This window comes from Apis florea, unplaced genomic scaffold (genome assembly GCF_048593485.1).
Source record: "Apis florea isolate Af1SG1 unplaced genomic scaffold, ASM4859348v1 contig_2350_pilon, whole genome shotgun sequence".
Lineage (NCBI taxonomy): Eukaryota > Metazoa > Arthropoda > Insecta > Hymenoptera > Apidae > Apis > Apis florea.
The window spans coordinates 3,854,327-3,878,475 of NW_028256565.1; the positions used below are offsets into that span (position 1 = coordinate 3,854,327).

The 24,149-nt window shown below is 30.8% G+C and overlaps 6 protein-coding genes and 1 long non-coding RNA gene across 16 annotated transcripts in view; 3 read left to right on the top strand and 4 right to left on the bottom strand.

The window, feature by feature from the left end:
• Positions 1–10,046, top strand: part of corn (microtubule-binding protein cornetto) — a 28,916-nt gene extending 18,870 nt beyond the window's left edge. For 4 of the 8 annotated variants that reach the window (XM_012490627.3, XM_012490623.3, XM_012490625.3 and 1 more), the window contains exons 2-12: positions 3,937–4,305; positions 4,789–6,136; positions 6,230–6,345; positions 6,442–6,582; positions 6,649–6,746; positions 6,844–7,027; positions 7,106–7,328; positions 7,412–7,662; positions 7,766–7,974; positions 8,051–8,204; positions 8,325–10,046. In XM_012490627.3, the coding sequence (XP_012346081.2) occupies positions 3,937–4,305; positions 4,789–6,136; positions 6,230–6,345; positions 6,442–6,582; positions 6,649–6,746; positions 6,844–7,027; positions 7,106–7,328; positions 7,412–7,662; positions 7,766–7,974; positions 8,051–8,204; positions 8,325–8,441 (3,210 nt within the window). In that variant the 3' untranslated portion in view covers positions 8,442–10,046. Of the gene's footprint in view, positions 1–796; positions 952–3,936; positions 4,306–4,788; positions 6,137–6,229; positions 6,346–6,441; positions 6,583–6,648; positions 6,747–6,843; positions 7,028–7,105; positions 7,329–7,411; positions 7,663–7,765; positions 7,975–8,050; positions 8,205–8,297 lie in introns of those variants that run through there. The other 4 variants (XM_086904629.1, XM_012490626.3, XM_031918514.2 and 1 more) reach the window with 3 other exon arrangements.
• LOC100866196 (uncharacterized) lies at positions 10,035–11,449 on the bottom strand. Its single transcript, XM_003696640.4, has 2 exons — positions 10,704–11,449; positions 10,035–10,513 (listed from the first exon to the last, which is right to left on the bottom strand). Exons 1-2 carry the CDS (start codon positions 11,066–11,068, stop codon positions 10,453–10,455), a joined length of 426 nt encoding a protein of 141 aa, XP_003696688.1. The 5' UTR covers positions 11,069–11,449; the 3' UTR covers positions 10,035–10,452.
• Positions 11,006–12,797, top strand: LOC116414923 (uncharacterized). Its single transcript, XR_004225476.2, has 3 exons — positions 11,006–11,463; positions 11,870–12,008; positions 12,169–12,797. It is a non-coding gene; the product is annotated as an uncharacterized LOC116414923 (long non-coding RNA).
• Positions 12,469–14,141, bottom strand: LOC100865868 (uncharacterized). The gene is made up of 2 exons (XM_003696637.3): positions 13,787–14,141; positions 12,469–13,609 (listed from the first exon to the last, which is right to left on the bottom strand). The coding sequence occupies exons 1-2, from the start codon at positions 13,821–13,823 to the stop codon at positions 12,795–12,797; spliced, it is 852 nt and encodes a 283-aa protein (XP_003696685.1). The 5' UTR covers positions 13,824–14,141; the 3' UTR covers positions 12,469–12,794.
• A 709-nt stretch (positions 14,142–14,850) lies between these two features.
• Positions 14,851–16,573, bottom strand: LOC100866314 (uncharacterized). The gene is made up of 3 exons (XM_003696641.3): positions 16,208–16,573; positions 15,309–15,781; positions 14,851–15,153 (listed from the first exon to the last, which is right to left on the bottom strand). Exons 1-3 carry the CDS (start codon positions 16,379–16,381, stop codon positions 15,045–15,047), a joined length of 756 nt encoding a protein of 251 aa, XP_003696689.2. The 5' UTR covers positions 16,382–16,573; the 3' UTR covers positions 14,851–15,044.
• A 3-nt stretch (positions 16,574–16,576) lies between these two features.
• pkaap (A-kinase anchoring protein pkaap) lies at positions 16,577–22,540 on the top strand. Of its 3 annotated transcripts, none has more exons than XM_012490629.3 (9): positions 16,577–16,732; positions 17,666–18,452; positions 18,521–18,781; positions 18,882–19,032; positions 19,144–19,258; positions 19,328–19,508; positions 19,577–19,650; positions 19,720–19,772; positions 19,867–21,696. In XM_012490629.3, the coding sequence occupies exons 2-9, from the start codon at positions 17,923–17,925 to the stop codon at positions 19,954–19,956; spliced, it is 1,455 nt and encodes a 484-aa protein (XP_012346083.1). In that variant the 5' UTR covers positions 16,577–16,732; positions 17,666–17,922; the 3' UTR covers positions 19,957–21,696. The 3 variants fall into 3 exon arrangements, with proteins under 3 accessions (XP_012346083.1, XP_086760758.1, XP_003696684.2); XM_086904632.1 differs by lacking the exons at positions 16,577–16,732; positions 19,867–21,696 and adding exons at positions 17,196–17,450; positions 22,287–22,540; XM_003696636.4 differs by lacking the exon at positions 16,577–16,732 and adding an exon at positions 17,196–17,450.
• LOC100862997 (G protein-coupled receptor 143) lies at positions 21,841–24,018 on the bottom strand. Its single transcript, XM_003696386.4, has 6 exons — positions 23,601–24,018; positions 23,430–23,541; positions 23,259–23,353; positions 22,972–23,150; positions 22,574–22,901; positions 21,841–22,511 (listed from the first exon to the last, which is right to left on the bottom strand). Exons 1-6 carry the CDS (start codon positions 23,748–23,750, stop codon positions 22,290–22,292), a joined length of 1,086 nt encoding a protein of 361 aa, XP_003696434.1. The 5' UTR covers positions 23,751–24,018; the 3' UTR covers positions 21,841–22,289.
• Positions 24,019–24,149: the final 131 nt, after the last annotated feature.

Consider the following 24,149-nt stretch of genomic DNA (forward strand, 5'->3'; position numbering starts at 1 on the left):
AGAAAGTAGATTTGCAGTATTTCTTCAGAAATTTCTTAGAATTCTAGAAAATACAAAATATTTCGATCATTGATGACGATTCTTTTTTAAGTTTGCTTATTGCGATACGTAAAATTGAGAGAAATAATTTCGAGATTGATTTGCAAGCATTTATTTAACGGATAAGTTTCCCTTTCGCGGTTTAATCAGAAACGAACTTGTCAGATCGTGACTCACCTTGATCTTCTACTTTGTCAAAAATCTTCACGTTGCACATTCTTATTCGTATAATACTCCCGTATCGTTTCTTTTTTCAGAAAAAAAAAGAAAGTAACAATAATTTTCTCACTTTTTCCTCCTTTATTCAACATCACAAAAAAATTAGTGCCTAATACTGCCAATAGTGTTTCTTGAGTCGCCCTCTACCTTCCCTACCATTTCGACTATTGCTGTTTCCACTTAGAAAAAAAAATCAATACAGTAACTGTCACTGTTCTTCCAACTAAAAATTATTCGTTCGACCACGTGTCTCATATGTTTCGTTAAAACAAAATTTTTATTCGCGCGTTATTCGTATGGGCGAGAATAAAAAAAAAAAGAAAAGGATAATAATGGTGCACCGTGGAATCAAGTGGTTGTTCGTTTGTCGAGTGGTCGATCGAGACAGACACTAGCAACAGCGTAGCTGCGCCGTAATAATGGGTGGCGTGGCGCGAAACGGGGTTCCTTGTCGGCCAATCGGCCTCGCCGCTTTCGGGACTTCCCGAGACCTTCTAGCCGCTCGTGTCACGAGCCATTTCTCACAGTTCCCGGTCGTTTCTCGCTCGTTTCTCGCTCGTTATCACGGTCAAGAACGGCTCTCTATCGGGCCGAGATACTTTTCGATGTAAATGAACCATTCTTTGAGAAATTTCGAAGAGATATTCTTCTTCGATGGAGTTTAAGATTCGATCGTTCGAAATGATTTTTGAGGTTAGAAGGTATATAGTTGAATGAATTTTATCATTTGGAATGGAATTATTGAATTAAGAAATACGATTTATACGATAATTTGATATTTCTCGATTTTATATTCGATTATAATTATGGAATTTAAATTGTTCAAGGAATTGTTATTTGTAAGAATGGGATGTGAGGGAGAAAGAGAAGGATTTCGTTTGTTGGATTAGCTGGTATCATCAGGTTAGTAAGTTTCCTGTTTGAACAGTTCGCTCGTAATTGGAGGAAACTCGAGTCTGGCTGGGTCGTTTGAGAATTCTAATGGAAATGATTTCCTTGGCTGCGAGGAGTGACCTGATCAATTATTGAGATTTGTTCAAATACCTGAATTATTCTATTTACTTCCATCTTTCAATAACATAATATGCATGTAATTTGAAAATATTTAAATTCAAATTAAGCATTCAAATATTTAAATTTGTTCAAACTTTTAAATATTCATATATTTAAAATATCTATATCTTTCAACACATTCTTTGTATTCAAATATTTCCCTTTAATTTTTCTTCCTTCTCATCTCGTGTCATCTCGTGTCTCGGATTAACTCGTATTAATTGCTAAAAAAAAATTTTTTTCATTAGAGAATAAAAAATTCGCATATCTGTTTACAAAAAGAAAACGGATATCGTAATTTATTAATAAATTTATAATTGATATCTTAATTCGATATTTTTTGTCTTTCGACTCGCCAGATTTTCTTGCCATTTATCAGCCATAAATCGCGTGAAAGATACGAAACGATCGATCGTCTATGGAGGGGAGAATCATTTAATGACAACACGAGTGAAGCACCATCGTTAATCTAAACGCCTTTTACATGATCTAGTGGTGCTCGAAAGGGGGAACACCGCGCGATGACGCGATCGTTGTCGATTACAATTCAAATACGTAACGATGATGAGAGAGAGAGAGAGAAGAGTGATGGGTTGGCGGAAGTGGAGGCGAGTGGGTCTGTTTTGCAGTTCTGCTCTGCAATTATGTTGAATTATTTTTGTGAGCTTTTTTTTTTTTGACGCAAAATATTTTTTGAAACGACGATATTGATATCTTCAGACCATATTTATAATATAAGATATGATAAAATCGCTAATTATATGTATATTTACTACTCGACTCAGAAATTTGTGATTGCAAATTATTAAATTATTATTTCATAATGATAAGCGCGCATTAAATAATTTTATTTTCTTTTTTTTAAAAGATTTAATGTAAAAATATAAATCTATCGGTATCTATCCAATATAACGATTTTAAATGATTTTCTTTTTCTTTATCTATCTTTTTTCTCGTATTTGATAACGATAAATATCGACTCGCTAATTGAAAAATTAACGTTCTTCAAAATTACAGTTGAAACGAGTTTAAATTATTTTTCATTTCGTGAATGGAAATTTTTTTTTTTTTTTTTTTTTTTACGCAAGAATAAAACTCATCTCGAATTTTTAAAGATTGGTAATTATTCTTTTCATCGTGGTTTATGTAACGATCAAAAGGATAATATGAGACAGATTTCTTGATTGGAACGATAAATTGTCATCGCGGTTGCACAACTCGATATACGCGTAATTTCTCGCTAGTATTACTCGATACTCCACGCCACGTGTCTTCGCAAATACAAGCGGTAAATCACCGTGAATTTCATGCGAGAATACGATACCTCGATTTCCATTCATCGAATGAAATTCTTTTGTAATTTATGCAAATATACCTTCTTATTCACGAATAAAGATTTTTAAAAATCCATCTTCGAATCATCAACTGATCATCTTCAAATGTATATTATAAAAATTTGCAATAATAAATTTACAACAAAAAAATAAAGACAAGATAATATTTTTTTTTTTAATACAGGAAAACGTATATATATGATGAAATAAAGAAACACATGCGACGCTATTTTGAAAGTAATTTACAAGAAAGTTTCTCTTTCAATCTTCATCCTTCTAAAATTTCCCTACCTAAATTATCATACGTATACTAATTCTCGTTAAACCTCGATCAAAATTAAAAATATAGGATATCGATATTTACGAATTTTTCTCCCTGTTAAACGAGGTGAGAAAATTTTAACCATATAAAAATTTATTTTACTTCGACAAAATTTTTTTTCTTTAGGTTAAATTATTAAAAAGTTCGAATTGTTCGTAACATCCTGCGAGGATTTCACTAATTCGTTCAATTCCCCCCGTAATTTGGTGAATTTCCTTCCTTTCCGGTCGGTTGAAACGCGAAATTAAGTTTTCATACGGTATATCGCTCCACCCTCGCGCGAAATTCGCAAATTCTGGAAGGACTATTCCGGATATTATCCCCGATAATCGAATATCGCACCGATTGACCGATCGGACGATTAAGATCCGGGTTTTAATTGCTCCATCGATCGTCACAGCTTTGTTCCATCAACAGCGGACCCCTTCTCGTTTCGTTCATTCGCATTTGTCCACTGCGTTTGCTTTGATCAAACGGAGTCTCATATTTCTCCGACCATCTTGAAACTAGCGAAAGATCGAAGGATAAATGTTGTTGGAGTTAAGGAAGGGAAAAATTAATTCTACGTAATCACGATTCACGTTAGGCAACGACAATAACGGGAACAACGATCGTGATAACATCGATAAAGGTTAGTTAATGACGGTATAATTATACAGATGGCAAGAATGATGATAATAAAGACACACTCGATGACAATATAAGTATAACAATGAAACGAGTATCCAATAAATGTGATAATGAAGAATAGAGAAGAAACCGCGTATCCGATAATTGATGCAACAACTCTATAACCTCTATTAGATTAAGAAAAAAAAAAGAAGGAAAACTCGTTGCAACGAGATCATATGTAGTAAATAAAGTGGCTATTAAATAATTTCTTGCTCGTCTCCCATCTATGAATATCCAGTTACCATGAGATTACTCTGTATTTACTCTGCCCTATCATTTGTCAATCTTCAATTGCAGAATGGCAACCGGGAAATGAGCGTGTCACCGAGCAAAGAGCAGCCGAGCCTCGAGATGGACGGAACACCTCTCGAGGACAATTGCCTAAAAGTGTTGTCGCCTGTGCAGAACGTGGCCAGGCAGGATTCAGGCGTCCCGGAGGATCTCGCATCCCCGTTGGCCGACGCCAGCGATAAGCTTCTTCCCAACGAGGACGCTGATTCGACGATGAACAGCGACTGCAACATCACCGTGATCCACGTGACCGAATCCACGGACGCGAATAAACCGGCTGTGAACAACGAAAAGAAGGATTATACGGGCGAGGGGAAGGATAGCAAGGACGGAAGCGACAGTGGGGTGGAGGGTTGCGCCGCTGAGGTCCCCAGGGTGAGTGAGGATCGATCGAAGGTGGAGGAAAAACGCCAAGTCCTTGCGCCACGTTCGATTATTCGACGATAAGGGGATGTTGAAAAAAAAGATGGTCAAATTTTTAATTATCGAAAGGATATCCTTTTTTCGAGAAGAACGTCAAAAAAATTCCTAACTTATGAAGAATGTTGATACAACCGAGATCTCGTTGGATTTATATACGGCCATTATATAGAATGACCCATTTCGGTCTGTAAATAGATTTCCCCCCAGAAAGTACTTGGAATAGCTCGAAGCAATTTGGAAGGAAGGCCATTAGTTTTCAATGTCGCTAAATTTTTCTACCCAGAAAGGAAAGAAATTCTATAACTACTACTATAATGACACTTTGTGATCTTTATTAGATCGACGCAATTGGATCCAAGTTAATGCGGATAATGAGTTTAAGTTTAATCATAACACTGATATTGTATTGTTATTAACGAATCGTGACACTTTCAGGTACGAAGTCGAAACAGCATCGATTACGCGAGCAGTTGTGGCGGCCTTGACGAGGCGTCCTGCGATTCCAGTCTAGTCAGCTGTTGCTCCGTCTACGAGGACCCGTGCGCAACTTTACCCGACGATGTCAGGTTGACCACTGGCGGGGAGGGTACCAGCGAGGGCGGCAGCGAAAGTTCCTCCATAGCGGGTAGCGTTTCCGCCCGTGCAAACCGAACCAACGTTAAGAGAACTATACCCGCCTCTACCACCGGCAAGAAGAAGGCAACCACGACAGAGACACAGAAGAGCACGAGGGTAAAGCCAACACCGTTGGTTTCGGCCGCTACTCCACGCTCCAAGCCGCGTACCACGACCCCGAGGAATATCCTGGGCAAAGCACAGCCGGTGACAAGGGCACGGTCGAGGGAAAAGTCGGGAATCAGAGAAGGGAATAATGATAACAGCACGGCAAGTAACAGTCGAGTTTCAACGGCATTCCGTTCAGGTGCGACCCCGATGCTGCCGCGAACGAGGACAAGACCTATTCCTGATTCACTGCCATCTATGCTCACCACAGAGATCAACAAGGATCTGGCACAGCGTGGCCGAGGTCAGAGCGGCAGCTCGAGATCCAGAGGTGGGTCCAGCACGCGTGGTGCGGCGCGCACCACTCCCAGCTCGACACCGTCCGAAGAGGTTAGAAAACCTCTGTCCACGACCAGGGTGTCGTACACGGGGTGTCGTACGGAGACTGCGAAACCATCCTCCAGATCGGATAAGATGAGCACGGATAACAAAGCTCTGGACACGTATGCCATGTTACCTAGAAGGAACAGGAACAAGATGAGCATTGCCAAGGTCGGTGAGAAGGTGGAGAAAACGATTAGAAGCAGATCCGGGAGCAGGGACGCGAGCTTGAATAGACAGGTTGAAAAGAAGGGTAACGGGAAAGAGAATTCGACACACAAAAGTCTGCCACCCTATCCGAGGCACAAGATTGCCGAGAAGACGCGTATTTATCACGAGACAAGCGTGCAAACTGGTCTGACTGGTCGTGACATTGAGAATGCTTTGTCCGGAGTGCCAAGTGCTGTCGCCGGGCCGGAAGTGGTTGAGAGGTTACACGAAGGATGCCAAACGGAGGGCACGTGGGAGGATATGCAAGCGATGCAGAGCGACTTGAAACGGTTAAACGAAGAGGCGATGCAACAAAAAGAGGAGAACGAGAAGCTGAAGGCTGAAATTGTCGAGGTGAACCGTCTTCTTAAAGAGGAACAGGCGGATCACGCGTTCGCGCGGCAAGAATTGGATAGAAATGCACAACGAGTATTGGCGATGCTTGGAACTCCGCAATCGGAGCATGCAGGTGATTTATTGAAACGTTTAATTTGATATCTTTCATTTTCCTTTCATTGTGTCTCAATTTTTTTAAAATTGAAATTTTTGGGTTTAATTTTAGAAGGGAGTGACAGTTTTTTGGAGTTGGAGTGTCATTTGCAATCGTCTGGACAAGTTGTAGCGAATCAACAGTTAGAGATAGCTGATTTACAATCTTTGTGCCGTATGTTGAGTAGGGTAAGTTAGATTATAGTTTTTGCATTGCTCTTTTTAAATTTTGTATTTATGAAATTTCTTAATCCATGGTATATATTATAATCATTTATAATTAAGGATTTGGAGAAAAGTTTGGCTGCTCAGAAAGCGTTGCTACAACAACAGCAAGAATTGGAGGCAGAATCGGCTGAGATGCAAGATTTTCTACAAGAAGAAAAAGCCACTTTAGCGGATGCTTTAAAAGAGGCTGAAACAGAGGTATTTCTTATTTATTGATGAATCGAAAGATGTAATAGTGATAAAAAATTTTTTTCTAATTTACAGCTTGCAAAAAAAGAAGAACTATTAACGAAACGCGAATTAGAATTAGAAAGACAAACCGAAGAATGTAAGCATTTAGTACGAATTAGCGAACAACGAAGGTGAATATTAAAAAGAAAAAAAAGAAGAAATTAAGCTTGAAAATTTTCTTTAACATTATAACATTTGTATTCATATTGACTTTTTATTCATTCGTAGACAAGAAAATTTATCTATGAGCATGAAATTAAATGCAGTCGAACGACGAAGCAGGGAACTTTTACTCACACAAGGAGCTGCCGTTTCCGGAGCTGCGGTTGCGCTTTCCGGTCTTGGAACTAGGCTGGAAGGATTAGTAGACCAATTGATAACATCGTACAGTATCTCAGTAAAAGATCTTGAAGTAATGCTCCATTATTTTTTCATCATGTATTTTTTAATTTATCGTTTAATGATACTTAAATATTGTTTTCATTTGTAGGATGTGATATATCACAATGAAGCATATAGCAGAAGCAACAGTAGCGTCGAATCGAGTCCAGTTAGCTCTAAGCATAGCCTGAAAGAGTGTACACCCAGTCCGAAGAGTGGATCTTTCGTTTCCGCAGTGATCGGAGCAATCCGGAATGCGGCGACACATCCTTTTGCAACGAAAAATACTGATAAAAAATCTTCTTTAGAATCTGCTAAACAAATATATAAAGGTATATATATATATATATATTACGCTATATTTATCAATGAATAGAGAAAAATTTTATTTCCTTTCCTATTATCAATCATTTAGAATTAAGTATGGAATCATCGTCTGATTTGCTCGATTTTGAAACCGAGCCATGCCTGATGATGGAAAGTGTGTTAGAGGATGTTCCCTTACCCGATACGTACTCGCATAATATGGTATCGAGTAGCGATTCGCTTCGCAGAGCTTTAAGCTTTCCGGAAACCGTAGACGAAGGTAATCTCAAAAAGACGCGTACCAGTGAGGAGTGTTCGAGTCTTACGAATCTCACACAAGCAATTTTACATCGTCGTAAGGTACAAGATATTGGAAAATATTGGAAATATTTTTATCAAATAAAAAAAAAAAGAAACAATTATCGAAAAGAAACGACATTATAATTTACATAATTTTTTATAGGTTGAAAACGAGGAAGATGATGATTGCGATTCTATCAGCGAATCTGATACCGGTACGAATGATGGTCCATTAGCTTCGGATTATTGTCCGGCTGTTAGTCTTGTTGATCAAGTTATTGATGTAGATAATCTTGTTACGAAATTGCTAAAAGTATTGCGAATAATACAGCTCGATAATGATACATGCATACAGGAGCTGAAAGAAGAGAAGTAATTTTATATCTTCTTGTTATCTACAGCAAATCATTGTTGTAAAGCAATGTACAATACATGTAGTGATTTGCAGGTCTGAGTTAGAAACGAAATTGGAAGTGACTGTAACGGAGTTGGAAGAATTGCGTAAAATCGTGGACAACTTGCATCAATCAGACGAAATTCTAAGCAACAGTTCGGACAGGAGACGTAGCGTGATGGAGAACTGTCGTTTGCTGATCAAAGAGGTAATAGCTGGTGATGTAACCGATACATATCTATGAAATGTTTCTGGTGCCGTTTTAAGACTTGTTTAATCAGCGATTGACTTTTTAAAAAAGATGTCAAATGGAATAATTCCTCTATAGGCGGGTAAGGAGGAATTAAAATTTGACGAGCCCGCAGTTGGTAATAATAGTGGTCCTGGAGGAGCTACAAATTGTGAAGATCTCAACGCGAACATAGCCGCTCAATCATCTTCCTAAACACATTTCCTTTTTATTTTTATTTTTTTTTTTTCTTCTCCTTTTCTTGTTATCATCTTTTATCTTTGACGATGTAAATCATTATTGATTCTATCTGTTTTCATAATCATTCGTTGTTGATGCCAAGATAAGAGCTACGTTGAAAATCGCTCTAATGCGTATCATCTGAAAGAATCGAGTTGAATTGATGCTCGATAGTATGTTCATATTAACTGTTTTTTCGATCGTGTCAAGATGATTAGATGATATCGTAGATCATAAACTGTAGGCATTTTGCGTGTGTCAAAGTCATGTACAGCTTTCTTCGTGCCGTCATATTACGAAAGATATCCATGCGTATTGCTTTAGTATATTTTAACGTTAAAAGACTTATAATCTGTGTACATAACGATAAATTTCTCTTCATAATTTCAAAATTGGATTACATAGTTAATAATTCAGGATTCGATATTTTAACATATAACTTAGGCTTTCATTCAGGCAAAGATCATAATTTAAATATGTCCTTATCAATGAGTCATTATCATTCATTTTAATAGTTAACTATCTCGCATTAAGATTAAACGCGATTAATCACGATAAAAACTATGAAATATATAAAGGAATTCTTTAAGAATAATTAATTGCATTAACAAATGAATTTCCTTTTTCATGCCCACCGAATTCCATTTTATCACATTTATATGTTATTAATAACAAATCTTTTTTTAAAAATATTAATCCATGTATAGAAAGGAATGCGGATAGATTGTAATGTACCTTAAAATTCCGTTTATTGCAGTTTACTTCCTCGTTTGAATATTGGTAAATAAAAGTACGAATAATGTTTAATCTTTAAATGTGAAATAACAACAGGGTACATTAGTTTTATATTACGTATAGCGAGGATTTGCGGTCATTTAATTATATTGATGAATATGAATCATTCAAATGAAATGAAATGTTATATTATTCATAATTGTCTGATTCATCATTTGTCAATATTTAAATATCCTTGCTATCATATAAACATAATTACAAACTTATTCGGGAATATCTTTCGTTAAAACATCTTTAATAAAAAGAAAAAATGAAAATGAGCAAATCGATCGATATTTATCCCAATGAAAAATTATTCCCATGAAATGAAAAATGAACTCAAAAAGAGAACATACATCTTCTATTCCCAGAGCTGCTTTCTATTTTAATGGTGAGATATATTTGAAAAACATATTCTTGTACACGCTTCCATAAGTATCCGTCGACTAAGTTTTCGAAAGCATTGTATATACATAAATGTATGTAAGTGGATATTGTGCAACTTATGATTTTATTCTAATTCAAATTCAAAAGATTTTTTTTATATGGATTCTCCTCCTTTCTTTCCTTTAATACTACAGATTATTTACTGTATATCGCAATCTGTAAAGTTTGTGTGAAAGTGATTTTTTTTTCGTATCTTTTTTTTTTTCTAAATGAAATAAATGATTCCACCCAGATGATATATATTCTGAGAATCATAGTCCTAAGCATTTTTTATACAAAGTATTGTGATTATATACCAAAAAGGAACTCATAAATAATGTATTTTAATTTTTAATCAAATAAATTTCGTTTCGATAAAAATTGTATATTATATATTGTATATTTACTTAAGTGTACAATTGTTCGTGAAAGGCTCGAATGTTAATTTTATTCAAAAGATAGTATAAAGGTTACAAAAAGAAACCTTGAACCATTCTGTAACTCGTGCAATGTCAAATATAGTAAAATATTTTTCCGTGTAAGCTATTTTAATTTTAATTCAACATTTTTTTAATTCTTTTTTAAATTTGCTAATTTTTACAAACAAGTTACAAGCAAGATTAAAAATAAATATCGTCTTAAAATAAAACTAATAATCATCATTTTTACGAGGAAATGAAAAAATGATGTTGGCAGGGATGAGATAAAGGGACGCTATATGATTAAACAAAAATGATAATGGAGTTTTACGTAAATATTTTGTGTTTCGTATAAAAGTTTGAGTTCTTCATTCATGGCGAATACGACGCAACAGAGGAACCAATAAATTCGCCAAGCGTAAGCCAGCCCTAAAATAAAGATATTAAATTTAATTTGATAAATTTAATAAAAAAAAAAAAGTAATAATAGATAAAATAATTATTTAATTTTAAAAAACATATAATAACTATATATGACTATTAAAGAAAAAAAAAATAATCCTGTTTACGAAATAAAATTATTATTGATATACCGATTTCAAGTTAAACTTGAAAATACCTTTGTGCTGACTTGGACATTGGTGATAGTTTAAGATTGATTTCCGGTTTACTCGATGATGGTTTCGAAGAATCAATTGCCGGCAAACTAGGTTTATTATTGTCAGCAACACCTGCTAGAAGGAGTGTCTCAACAGGAGCAATGACGAGCATCACGCCATCCACGTGAACACGATAATTTTCAGATCCGTTTTGTCGCTGATCGTAATAATCGATTGTAGAATTGAAGGGAGTCGATGTTGTCGGATTCGATGATTCCACAATCGATGTTTCGTTCGCAATCGGTAAACACTGCGCAACTCTGTTAGAACAGAACGCGGCGAGTAGCAACACCGTTTTGAAGATTCGCATGTTGATCGATAGCATCGATATCTGGTTTGATAATCGCAAATATCGATGATATTATACGCGTTGAGAAACTCCTTTTCGATGCTGAATTTAGTCGAATCGTAGAATAACACGAAATATCAAGTTTAGAAGTGTTTCGTTCCAAATTTGAGGCTGACACCCGACAAACGATCGATCGAGAAACAATCGAGAATACGAAGAGGACTTATGGTTAATTTTTGATGAGAAAAAAACGATGCCCGTGGCGTGGTAGCGTGAGCAATGAACGTCTTGACGATGCGGAGGATGAGCGAGGTGTGACGACGTCTCCTGCCGACCGGCGATCCCGGTCCCCACCTGGCATGGAAACAGATCGTCAGGCAAGTTCAAGAACCTGTGGGCCCTTGTGTACGTTCTGTTGCATACATAGTCAGGTAGAACATAATCTTGGATAGAATTGATTTTTTTACTTGAATGACATTGATATCTTATTCTATTTTATTTTATGATTACTTATATATATATTATACATATTGCATATCACTTATTCTTTTCATCTTCATTTTGAATGTTGGATTTTGATCAACATTAAATTAATCAATTAATGTTATATTCTTGTTATACAAAGATCGATAAAAAAAATTAAATGGTACATGGTATCAAAGGTAATAACTATTAATATATAATATTATATATAAAACTATATTTATCAAATAGAAAGAATAAATTTAATTTGTAAATAATTGACAATTTATATATTTATAAATTAATAAGCTTATATATATAAATTTATATATTTTATTTCGTGCAATTTTTATAGAATTCGTTATTCTTTTTTAGGTGTTAATCTATTCAATAGAAAATATTAATTTTATTCAAGACAAGAAACTTTGATTGGCGAGAAAAAAAACATAAATCATTAATAGCCGATTCGCTCTCGAACTTATACATACTCTTTCGTGTACGAAATATACTGAACGTATGTGTTTGTTGTGCACATGAGCACATATATATATATACCTATATACACGCGCATATATATAAACATACATACACACACACACACACAAGACCGATTTGTAAAGGGCAATGGCCTCGTATGGCCCCACCGAGTTCATTTCCCCGTTCCTCTGTCTCAGCCGCTGCTTATTACCGTAACCTTGCCCTTGCTCTTACATTTCCGCCATACTCGAACTTCGCGGATTGTCTTCCTGGTTCACCTTGAATGGCGCCTTCTGATGATATAAGCTTATTGAAATCGTTGACTCAAAATTGGCTCAAATTCGAATATGATTAAGATAAGTATACAGATAAATTCGATTTTATCTATTTGGATATTGATAAATTTTTATCATTCGATGTATCGATATTGTACAAGAAAATTTTATTTTAGAAAAAAATTTGATATTGTTGAAAGAAGGAAGGATTGAAAGATAATATTTTTTGGATTAATATATATAATTTATTTCTTCTTGAACGTGATACAAAAATTTATGAATCTAGTATAAATAATATAAATGTAAAAAATATAAAATATATTTCAGAATAATTCGATTAAAAGATCAAAATTTGCTTTAAAAATTTTAAATATGATTCCTTTTATATATGTATTTTTCTATTTCTTACAATCTTAAACTATTAACTATTAAACTATTAATAATTCATGTATCTAAGTGCACGACCTTTTTTATCTGTGAATACAGTATGCGAATATCACAATTATTGTATACGTAGGTATCCTTGAATAAAATTTATGTACTTCTTTTTATATGGGGTAAATTTCTTTATAATTCTTATCGTTTTGGCAGATACCAAATTTATCTCTATATCTTCCAGGTCCACAATTCTCAATACCACCTCCCAGTAACACTAGCTCCTGGCGCTTATTGTCCAATTCATTCCTCTCTTCAGATATCGAAGGTATATCCTCCTCTTCCTCCTTGGATAATTGTTTTTTTAACGATATCCCTGGTTTAGTTGCTTTTGATGTCTCTTCTTTAACCGGCAAATCATCGGAACGATCGAAATTTTCCACTTGTAAGTTTCTAGCGTTTGCAGATCTTTTATTTTCTTTCATTGAACTATCAATAATTAAATGTAGTTCTGTATCATTTGAAATTTGTTTACTCTTTTTTATTGGCTTTTTACTATCAATAATTATCTCTGAATTAGTTGTCTCTTGCAAGATCGTTTCAGAATTTGTAGTATCTTTTAACAATTCAATTTTTTCGCTACTTTTAGCATCAGGCAATTCAACAGGATGTTTACCTTTATCCCCTTCCTTTTCTATATGAACGATCTCGACATGGTAAGGCTCTCTCCCGCCATCTGCATTTTCTGTCTCATAAACCAACGTTTCAGATGGTTTCTCGCTGATCCGTTGCTTACTGTGCTGCGGAATTAACTCGTTCATCTCCAGCATTTGTGATGCCAGATTCCTGAAGAAAAGACCATTACCGGAAGTAGCAACGACTATCAAAAAATTCTCAAATTTGGCATCCACATTGAAGTCACCATTCTGTCGCTGATCATAAGTCGCTGGAGCCGCATTTACTTGCAAAAATGATCTAGATAGAATGCCTGTAAAATTATAATAACTTATGTAAAAATATGCCTGTAAAAAATAATTTATAATAACTTGTTTAAAGAAATAAGAGAAGCAGTTACATTACATTACAGTTACATTAAAATAAAAATTAAATATTGAAAAGAAATCTATATCTATTTTTTAAGGAAGCCCAAAAATAGTAGTTTTACCTGATAGCAAGATAAGATATGTGACATGCAGTAGCATTTTGTCGGAATTCTCTGGAAACGATCGTTCAAATCGGCCGAGCTGAACGAAGTCTGATCCTCGACTGTGCGAGAGATTCGTCCGCTTCCTTGGCAGCTTTGGATCGCCAGCAACTTGTATATAGATCGAGGGAGTATCACTGTTGGGAGAGGGTAAGAAACGCCTTGTATGTCTGGTAATCGACTTAGATGATTAAGTAGCTGCTGCCATCCACTATGACTCTATGACTCTTTATGACATATATGTATTGCTCGTATGTGGCGTCGTCCACGATTTTATCCTTCATTCAGGTCAAAGAAAAAAATCAAACGGTTCCCACGATAATTTATTGTATCGATTGTATTATGCATATTTCTCAAACACGATATATTTTAAAATTCTTTTAAATAGATAATTTTAGGTTAAATTTTTTTTTTATAAATTTCAATGTCATCATGAATTTTTTTAATTTTTTTACTTTAAAAATTATATTTGAAATTTTAATTTGTTTAACTAAGAATAAAAATATTTTTTAAAACATTAAAAAAGGATTAAATATTATTACATTAATTTCTTTTTTTTTTTATGCGTTTTTACTTATTGAAATAAAAAAAATAACAATTTTAATTATTGAAAAAAATCAAATATTTCAAAATACAAAAGAAAATATAATTATAGTATAAAAAATGTTATTCAAGAATAAATCATGTTACATAATTGATCGATATTTTTGTTTTCTCGATCTCAGAACATTGGAGAAAATAGAAAATAGAAAATAGAAGGAGAAAAAATTCCAAGATCGTATCTTTATTTTAATATGTTATCTTCGACTGAAAAATCCATTCTTTTTTTTTAATTCTTTTGATAAAATTTAATGAAATTTTAATATAAATCTTCTTGTCCTTTAAATAATTGAACATACGATCAATAAAATATTCTTTTTAAAAGAACTTTACTAGAACAAAATTTATGGATATTTTATTTGAAATTTAAATAAAATTATTATTATTATTATTAATAAATTAATGATTTAAAATGAATATAAAAATTTTTGATGACAATTTTATAATATTATAATAGTATAAAAAATACATATAATTGCTTATATTATATTATATACAGTAACTTGATGAATATAAATGCAGGATGAAGCAATGTGAACGATACGAGAATACGTAACTTAACATAAGTCGACGAGGAACATGAGAAAACTTAGTACAATCGCACACTGATATCGAATATTCATGACATAGCTTGGTCTGAGTGCATTCGATTATCCTCTTTTTGTACGAAATTCCTTGTATTGCGTGCTGTGTCATCCAAAAATTTTGGTACTAATCTCAATGCCAATCTATAAGAAAAAAAAAGTACTTTCCATCTCAATAAATTCTATTTGCAATTACATGCAATTTATTTGTAATTTCACTAATTAGTTTGGCTACTTATTCTATGAAATAATTATTCTATGATATACATTTTAATGTTTCTTGTCTGTTTATTACTCACGGAATTAATGATAATTTTCGTTTACTAAGACGACGACAACGACCATTTCCATCTGGTGAATATCCTGATCTACAACGTTTCCTAGAAAATATTTTAGATGAATCCTCCATATTATGGGACAATCTCCAATTATTTTGCTCTCTTCGATTTTTTTCTACATCTTCGAATAAATTTTCAATTTTATCATTGACTTTCATCTTCAATATGTTATCCTCACTAGTTGAATTTTTTGATGAAATATTTAAGGTTTTATTTGCTTTTTCAGCATCCACTGAAGACAAAATTTCTGTATTCTCCATATTAGAATTTGTATTTGATTCATTAGTTGGAAATGTTAAATTTTGTGATGTAATATTGGAATGATTGAGTTGTTCTACAATTTCTGAAGTTGATGATTCGGTAGTAGTTGTAACATTAGGTTTAATCATCGGCTTAATCGTGAAATCGGCATAATCATAAAAATAATCGTATTCCTGTAATTCAGGATTACGTTAATTTACTTAATTACTTAATTTATTTAAACTTTTCTTAATTAATATTCTTTAATTAATATAATATAATATAAATTAATAATATAATAATATTAATAATTTACTTTAATTTCTTGTATTCTTTTAATCTAATAGATAATTTTTTTATAATTAATTTAGATTTATAATTAGAAAATAATAATATTCGCATTTTAAAAATCAAAATATTGTCTAGACATTTTATTTTTTACATCTTTTAATAATAAGTAATATAATTGTTAATGTATATCTCTTACAATCAGAGAAATATATTTATTATATTATCAATAAAGATAAAAATTAACGATAATAATAGTTCTCGTTATCGCGTTATCTAGTGATATCAAGATACATTTTCACATGTCGCGACGAATTTAGTCGTTATTTTACCGTGTAATCGTCAAGCATTTCTGAGTCCAATAATGCCAACACTTGTACATCCTTCAAATGAACCTGCACGTTCAGATCACCGGTTTGTCGTTGATCATAAGTCGTTGTCGGTAAGGACAGACCAGTCACAATATGATAAACGAACACGAAGAGAAAGCCATAACGCGGATACATGATGAAGTGGACTGATTTGCTTCGATAGGCCACAAAGCTATGGAAAAATGTACGAGGATCGTCGACAGAATTCAGACTGACCGAAGTCCGTCTGAAAAGTCGACGTTATACCGATGCTCTACCTTGATATAGTGGTCAGTACATCAAGAAACCGGTATTCTTTGTCGTTGAACGGTCATGAGAGCCTCGAGCACAGTGGCCGGACATTGGCCTCATCGTGTACCGATATACACGGAACGCGGACACGTACGAGAATCGATGTAAAACAATTCTGATTTAAATATTAAAACATTAAACGTTCCTCGAAATTTAACGCGGGAACGATACAGACGGATAAAGAATAGCAAAAAGGTAAAGATCGTCTAATAGCGGATGATATGACTCTTTATATCAATCATGTAACATTGTTTTTGTCAAAATTATTTTCATACGTTGAAAAAAAGCAAAAATATATGAATGATATATTAAGTTAAATTATGAATGTATATTATATATCGCAACATAGTTAAATTGCATTTTATTATAATAATTTATTACTGATAATTATATTGTGCGAATATCTCTGACTTCATTCATTATTATGAAACCGCATGGAATAATCGTGACCGATAAATATAAACTTTCTACAAAACATACAACATGGCAGCATCATTAGAATTATAGTAGAAATAAAAATGGATGATTACGCAATTTCGATGTCATTGATACGTCTTTTTATGTTTTGATTCACGATCGTTTTCTAAACCTTCCGACAACGAATCGACAAATGTCGCGAATATGTTTGCATAGATATCGATATAGAAATCCTGAATGGAATTACGATGACATTAATGAGAGTTTGTTGAAATGTCATGTGTTGTTTTATACGATCAAGGAAGTTCACTGTGTCATTTTCTTAATTCAGTGCTCGATATCGTGTTTGAAAGGAACCCACGCATAATTTTCGCTTACTATAGGAAGAAGTTTGCGTCAGGGTTAAAACATTATTATATACGTTTGAATATTATATTGCATCGCTTATCATGTTTCGATGTGACGTAAACAATGTTTCAATTTTTTAAAAAGCCTGGTAAATAATTTTTTATTCATTTATGATTGTTTGTTGATACTTCATTTACGAAAGAAATACTTAATTGCATCGTAGTTAACCTAAATGCAAAATATTTATGCTCTGTTTTTTAAATTTTGTGTTCTTATACGTGTAATTATTGAAAATTAAAGCAAGTGTATTTTTTTATCATATATTATTTATTAGAGTTAGAAAGCATTTATTGATAATTATAGGACAAAAAGACAGGCCCAGATCTTTACAAACTTCACCCACAAAATCAACAAGCTCTGGGAAATTATTTGGAGATGTATTCAATAGTAATTCATCAATCCAGACACCAACAGGTGCTTTATGCAGTCTTGAGGAAGAACAGGAAGATGAAATTTTTAATGGTAAAACGAAAGAAACATGTTCCTTCAACTCTCAGCTTTCTAAGACACTTCCACAGATACTTGCTGACAAAGGTGCTCTAGGTTATTTCATTCAATTTATGGAAACACAAAACTGCATTGCACTTATTAAGTTTTGGTTAGAAGTAGAATGTTTGTGCAGCTCATTTAACGTATTAAAAGCTAAAATGGAAAATATTGAATGTTTAAGTTGTATAAAAAATTCAAATAATATTGCCAATTCGATAGACAACAATAAAAATTTTCAGTGTGATATGACACAGAATAATATAAATAATTTTGAGAGCAAAAATCTACTATTTAATGAACATGTAAATAGTACTGAAATAAATAATACGAAATCAAATTGCAATGATATGCCAAAGACTAGTCAAACAATAAGTAACATACGACAATCAAATCACGATTGTAGAAGGAAAGATATGACCATCAGACAAGATGCATTAAGAATTCATAAAAGATATATTATTAAGGATACTTTGGGTACAAATAAAATTCCTGAAGATTTGAAAAAAAAAATGGAAGAAGTTCTTACCTTAGAAAATATTGAGCCTATGTTGCAGTGCCTATCAGCTGTTCAAAAGATTATATATCAAATATTAGAAACTGAGTGAGTATAAGAATTTAAAAATACTTAGAATATTTATTTTTAAAATTTATATTTAATGTTTTTTTTAGATACATTAATGACTTCTTACGAAGTGAATTTCATTGCAAACATCAGATTGATGTTCTTACAAGTGGCAATGTACAGTTAGCAGATATATTGTACAATGAAACTGCATTTTTTTACTTTATGGAATTTATGGAACTTGAAAACAAACGTGAATTATTAGACTTCTGGATGTCAGCTATGAGTTATAAACAAAATTTATTAGAAAAGAAAAATGGTATAGATCCAGAGGAGGCACAAACTGATGCTCTAATTATTTATGACAAGTACTTTTTTCAAATAATATCATTTTTATAGTTTTTTAAATAGATTAATAGTAAATAATATATTTCAATATTATTGATATTATCGTTATATATATCATAGGTATTTTAGTTTACAAGCAACGATGCCCCTTGGTTTTAGCGATAAAATTCGTTTCCAAGTTGAGCAGAATATTTGTCGCGAAGATGGAGAGGGACCACAATCCGATTGTTTTGATAAACCTTGTAAAATTGTATATAATTTTTTGAATAAGGTAAACATAACATGTTTTAAACATATTTTAATATGAGATAAAATATTAATATGAAATTGTATTGATAAGATTCAGTGGTTTTGACTTTAGATAACAAAAGATTTTTTTTAGTATTATCTACCTACTTTCTTATCATCTCAGTTATATTACAAATATTTATCAGAATTGATTAGTGCTATACAAAGCAGTCCATGTTCAAATTTACATCCTAGATTAAAAAGAGCAGGTTTGTATTGTGCAAGTAGCAATATCATAAAAATAAAATTATCATTTAAATACTTAAAAAAAATTGCAGGTTCTGATTGTAGTAGTGAAGTCAGTTCTGTTAGTATTAATATGCAAAATACCCTGCAGGCAGGGAATGATGGAAGTAGATTAAATAATAATAATAATAAAAGAAATATTACCAATAGTATGAACATTGATACTAGACAACTTTATGATCCAGATTCTTTATGGAAACGTAATAAATATAGGTAATTATAAAATGAATTAATAATTTCATTCAATGAACATTTAAAGATATATTTTATTTATTTTATAGTTTGAGCGTCGGTTATATTGATGATTTAGGAAGATTCGTTACTGAAATTGAGCCCGATCCTCAAAGAAAATATGGTGAGTTATTTAAATTTAGTTTCCTGAATATAGAATGTAAATGGCAATAATCATTCAAAACAATTTTAGAATCTCGATTAACACGTGCTGTAAAAAGATTTGTAAATATGGAACAAGATAAGGTAATTTTCATATTTATCAATAATATATATCCAATATTTAATACATAATTTTTAATTTTTTGTAAATTAAAATTATATAAATCAATATAATTAGGCCAAAGAAGAGTTAGCATGGAAGATTGCCGAGATGATCATTCGTGAGATCACTTCTTTGACTTTAGGAGCTTCAAATTTTTCATCTTGATAACATATACTATATCAATATCAATATCAATTTTTTTTTCTTTTTGCGTAATATATTTTGTATTTTTAAGTGCTTTAAGATGAATATTTTGTTTAATATTGTACGATTTTTTTAATTTTTTTATAAATGAACACCGCGAATTCCATTAAAGTGCCAAATTGAACAAAAATAAAAATAAATTATTAAATTTTAATAATTGTAAAAAACATAAGTTTATATTTATGAATTTTTATATATTTATTATTTGTCTTGCGTACTATATGTTAAATTGCAAAATTAATTATTATTTTCGTACTGCTACGAATGGTGTATTTTCTATATTTATAATAGGTTTTCTTTATAAATAATGTTTTAAATTTGTCAAATCAAATTTGTTTTAAATTAAGATTCAATAATTTTAGATTTTATAAAAATTATAAAAAGATTAAGACAAAGAACAAAACAAATAATGTCGATGTAAATATATAAAATTTTTCCGTTTATTTAAAGCATAATAACGAAGTATGTATATACAAACGGAAACAATAATTTTCAAGTGCTTTAACTCTTTTTAACATTTATGAGATTATAAAAGTATTTGTTTCTAAGTATATTTGTAAGATACGATTGTATTTTTAAAGAACTATATTAGAATGTACAAAACATATTATTTTGCGTTTAATATAGTATATTATTTTCTTCAATTATTTAACTGCCAAGAATTTTTGCAGCAATAAATTTTATGCTTCTCTCATTTTCAATTTAAATGTAAAATTAAAAAAAGAAAAGCATTTTGCACATATCATGATGAAATGTGATTAAGATGCAATAGAAATTTTAAAAATCAACGAATGAAATCCAATTTAGATATTAGAAAAACAATGACGAATCGGATGAACAACGACGAAATTGTAGATTTTTATAAATTAAATTTCGAATTTATTTTTTATAAATTTTTTTTGTAACAATAATTATTGTGGATTTTATTAGATTTAAATTTATTATATTAGACATATTAGCTTACTTGGCAGTATTTATTTATAAAATTTTTAAATGATTATACAAAACATTAGTTTATTATTATATATAACTGAAAAACTTTTATATATGATCAGTCTTATCTGATAGGATTAGTTATCTAATTAGAATTACTACTGGACATTCAAATAGTGTTATAAAAATTATTTTATTAAAATCAATCTATTTTTAAAAAAAAATATGAAAAAATGAACAATTGCTATAATAATGTATTAAAAAAAAAAAAAAAAAGATTTAGATAATACGAAAAATGTACGCGATTTAAGATTAATATTCTTAAAATGTTAGTCGATTGATTAATGGTGCACGTTAGTTCCTTTCTATATAAAAAACAATAATTTTAAAAATAGCTTAATTTTTTTGCGTATATGTGTTCTAGTATTTTGGCAATATATACTCATGTAATAATTTACATTTTTAAAAAGTATAAAAATATTACATTTTTACATATATAATAGATATTCAAGTTTAATGCATTAATATAAACGAACAAATTTTCTGACTAATTATAATATATTTCATATATTTGCATAGATATTTGGTGCTATACTTAAATACAATTCGAAAAACAATCTTACTATTCTTTAATGACTATGTAAATCTCTAGAAATACGAGTATTATTTTGATCATTTGTTAATAGTGATGTATATACAATTTTTTTATTAAAACAAAAAGGATTGTTGTATAAATAAAATCTGTTAATAAAAAAAATTTTAAATATCTATTTTGAAAATTTTATACGCAATTTTATTTTCTGAGATATATTTTTTAAAAATATTTTTTGTTAATTATAATAAAAAATATAATCGATAAATTATCATGTTTTTATTGGATTAAATTATATAATTAATTCATGCAAAATTTAATAATGTTTAACAATTTTTAATTTATTTATATTAAATACAAAAAATTATAATAAAATATAAAGCTGAAATTATATTGAAAAAATAATAATACTTTATCATTATACATATTCTGCTTTATATATGTAAAAAATATAAATCTCTTAACATTTATAACAATCAACAAATTAATTTTTCATAATTTTACTATTATATTAATTTCTAGAAACTTATTTTATATATGTATGTATGTATATATATAAAAAGTAATTATTTTATATAATTTTCTACATAAATAATAAGTTCTTTTATATTTTGCCGGTTAGAGACGAATATAAATATAAATGAGCGATTGAGCACATTATCTTTTTAGCTTAAAAAATTATTAAATATTAAAAATATAATTTTTTTAAAAATAATATAAGGCAGTAGATTATTTTTATTGATATAAAAGATTGTTTGTATCACAGTTCTTAAAATGAGGAAGATCCATTAATACTCGTATGAGGAGGACATCCAAATTTCGGATCTAATAAAGGCGATGATTCTGACAATATATTTGTATCTCCTTTTGAAATCTGAATTAAATTAAAATTCCCTAATTTCTGGCAGCATTCCAATCGAAATTTCTCTCTTTTACCCCATCTCTTATAAACAAGAGCATTAAAAAATGCTTGAAGTGGATTTGTAACAGCCTGAAAATAAAATGTAAATTAAATTATATTATATTATATTTATTTTTAAAAAATATACATACCATTATGTACCAAAGAATAATGATGATTTTGATTGGTAATTGAAACCACAAAGTCCATAATAAAATCCCATTAATTAAATTTGGTAACCAACACACATAATATACAAAATTAGTCAATGCAAATTTAAATTTTATTGTTTGTACCAATTTTCTTTCTCTTCCTGTTATTTGCGCTAGACTGCAAGTAACTGCAGTTTGAAGATCTCGAGTTGATGCAAAATATAAAAGAGGATTAACTATCATAACCACAGCTAATAGCACATAAGTAGCACAATAATTTGGCAAAATACGTAAAATAGTAGTGGATAATGATGTTAAATTATGACAACTGAAAAAAAAAGTCTCATAATATTCTAAAGACATAATGATCTATTTATAATCAAAGTAATCAAACTAACTTTGCATCTGGTATATATAAAATTGTTAAACCAAATGTAGTCAAAATTGCTGGACATATCCAAGCAAAGATATGGTAACAAATAGGATGTCCAGATCGATCTCCCAATAATAATTTCATGTCAATGGCATAGCAAAGTGTCCAAATCCATGTTGCCATGTAAAAATACTGTGTCCATGCCTAAAAAAAACTTTTTATAATGATACAAAATATATTTATAATAATACAAAAATCATTAAAACAATCTAAATTACTAATATAATGAATTATTTAATATAATTATTTTACCGATGAAAGTGCACAAAAAACAACACTTGAAGTATCATCTTCCATTGGCATTATGGACTTAAAATTCACCCACAATGCTGATCTAATAAATACACCTAAACAATGTTTAGAATTGAAATAAAGTTATTTTTTTTTTATTTTTAATCTATATTAAAAGATAGGCATAATTACCTAATGATGCTAAGAGATCTGCAATTGCAAGCCATATGATGATTTCTCTTCCTCTACATGCAGAGAAGTTTTGCCATCTATGAGGAAGATTAGATGTTTCTCTTGGCAATATCTATAAATAGAACTTCATAATATTTGATAATATTTACATTTTATTAAAATTTTACTTACCTGATATACTGCACCTAAAATACCTATAGAAGAAGAAAGCATACATATAATATTATACACATCTGTATTGAATTCTTGCATTATTACGATTGCCATATCGGTTCTGTTTGAATGATGACAACAGAATGTTTGTATTGTTGGATCAGCCATGTTATATGTATTGAAATTAAGTTCTTAAAAATTAACTAAATATATATAGTAGAGAAAAAATAATATTCGATAAAATATTATTTATTTTACAACTAATTTTATACATTGAGTTTTTAAAATAAGAATTAAACGATCCACTTTTATTTAAAAGTTTTTTTTAAAAATATCTTTAAGAATCATCAACAAAACTTTGTTCATTTTTATCTTAAGACGAAACCGTACGAGGTTTCCGGCATATTTATTTGTACGCCATATCTAACTTTGTTTTAAAGAGAATTTGATCACAGATAAGATATGGAATTTTCTTATTTTTGTATATTGCATATTTTATTTAAAATTATATTTTTAGCAAATAGAAAAACAAATTTATATATAAAAATAAAAAAAAAATATATAAAA

Bases quoted from the DNA above. Each gene is read 5' to 3' on its own strand.
- LOC100866314 (XM_003696641.3), bottom strand. From the start codon at position 16,381: ATGTATCCGCGTTATGGCTTTCTCTTCGTGTTCGTTTATCATATTGTG. The intron at 15,782-16,207 runs GTAAAATAACGA...CCTGAATTACAG, and splicing joins AAATGCTTGACGATTACACG to GAATACGATTATTTTTATGA. The intron at 15,154-15,308 runs GTGAGTAATAAA...TTTTTCTTATAG, and splicing joins CGAAAATTATCATTAATTCC to ATTGGCATTGAGATTAGTAC.
- LOC100866196 (XM_003696640.4), bottom strand. From the start codon at position 11,068: ATGCTATCGATCAACATGCGAATCTTCAAAACGGTGTTGCTACTCGCC. The intron at 10,514-10,703 runs GTATTTTCAAGT...TCTTTATTTTAG, and splicing joins ATGTCCAAGTCAGCACAAAG to GGCTGGCTTACGCTTGGCGA.
- LOC100862997 (XM_003696386.4), bottom strand. From the start codon at position 23,750: ATGGCTGATCCAACAATACAAACATTCTGTTGTCATCATTCAAACAGA. The intron at 23,151-23,258 runs GTAAAATAATTA...AGTTTTTTTTAG, and splicing joins TTTTTTGTGCACTTTCATCG to GCATGGACACAGTATTTTTA. The intron at 22,902-22,971 runs GTTAGTTTGATT...TTTTTTTTTCAG, and splicing joins TTATATATACCAGATGCAAA to TTGTCATAATTTAACATCAT.
- pkaap (XM_003696636.4), top strand. From the start codon at position 17,426: ATGTTTCAATTTTTTAAAAAGCCTG. The intron at 18,782-18,881 runs GTACTTTTTTCA...TATATATCATAG, and splicing joins GCTCTAATTATTTATGACAA to GTATTTTAGTTTACAAGCAA. The intron at 19,033-19,143 runs GTAAACATAACA...GATTTTTTTTAG, and splicing joins TATATAATTTTTTGAATAAG to TATTATCTACCTACTTTCTT.
- LOC100865868 (XM_003696637.3), bottom strand. From the start codon at position 13,823: ATGCTACTGCATGTCACATATCTTATCTTGCTATCAG. The intron at 13,610-13,786 runs GTAAAACTACTA...ATAATTTTACAG, and splicing joins ATATCTTATCTTGCTATCAG to GCATTCTATCTAGATCATTT.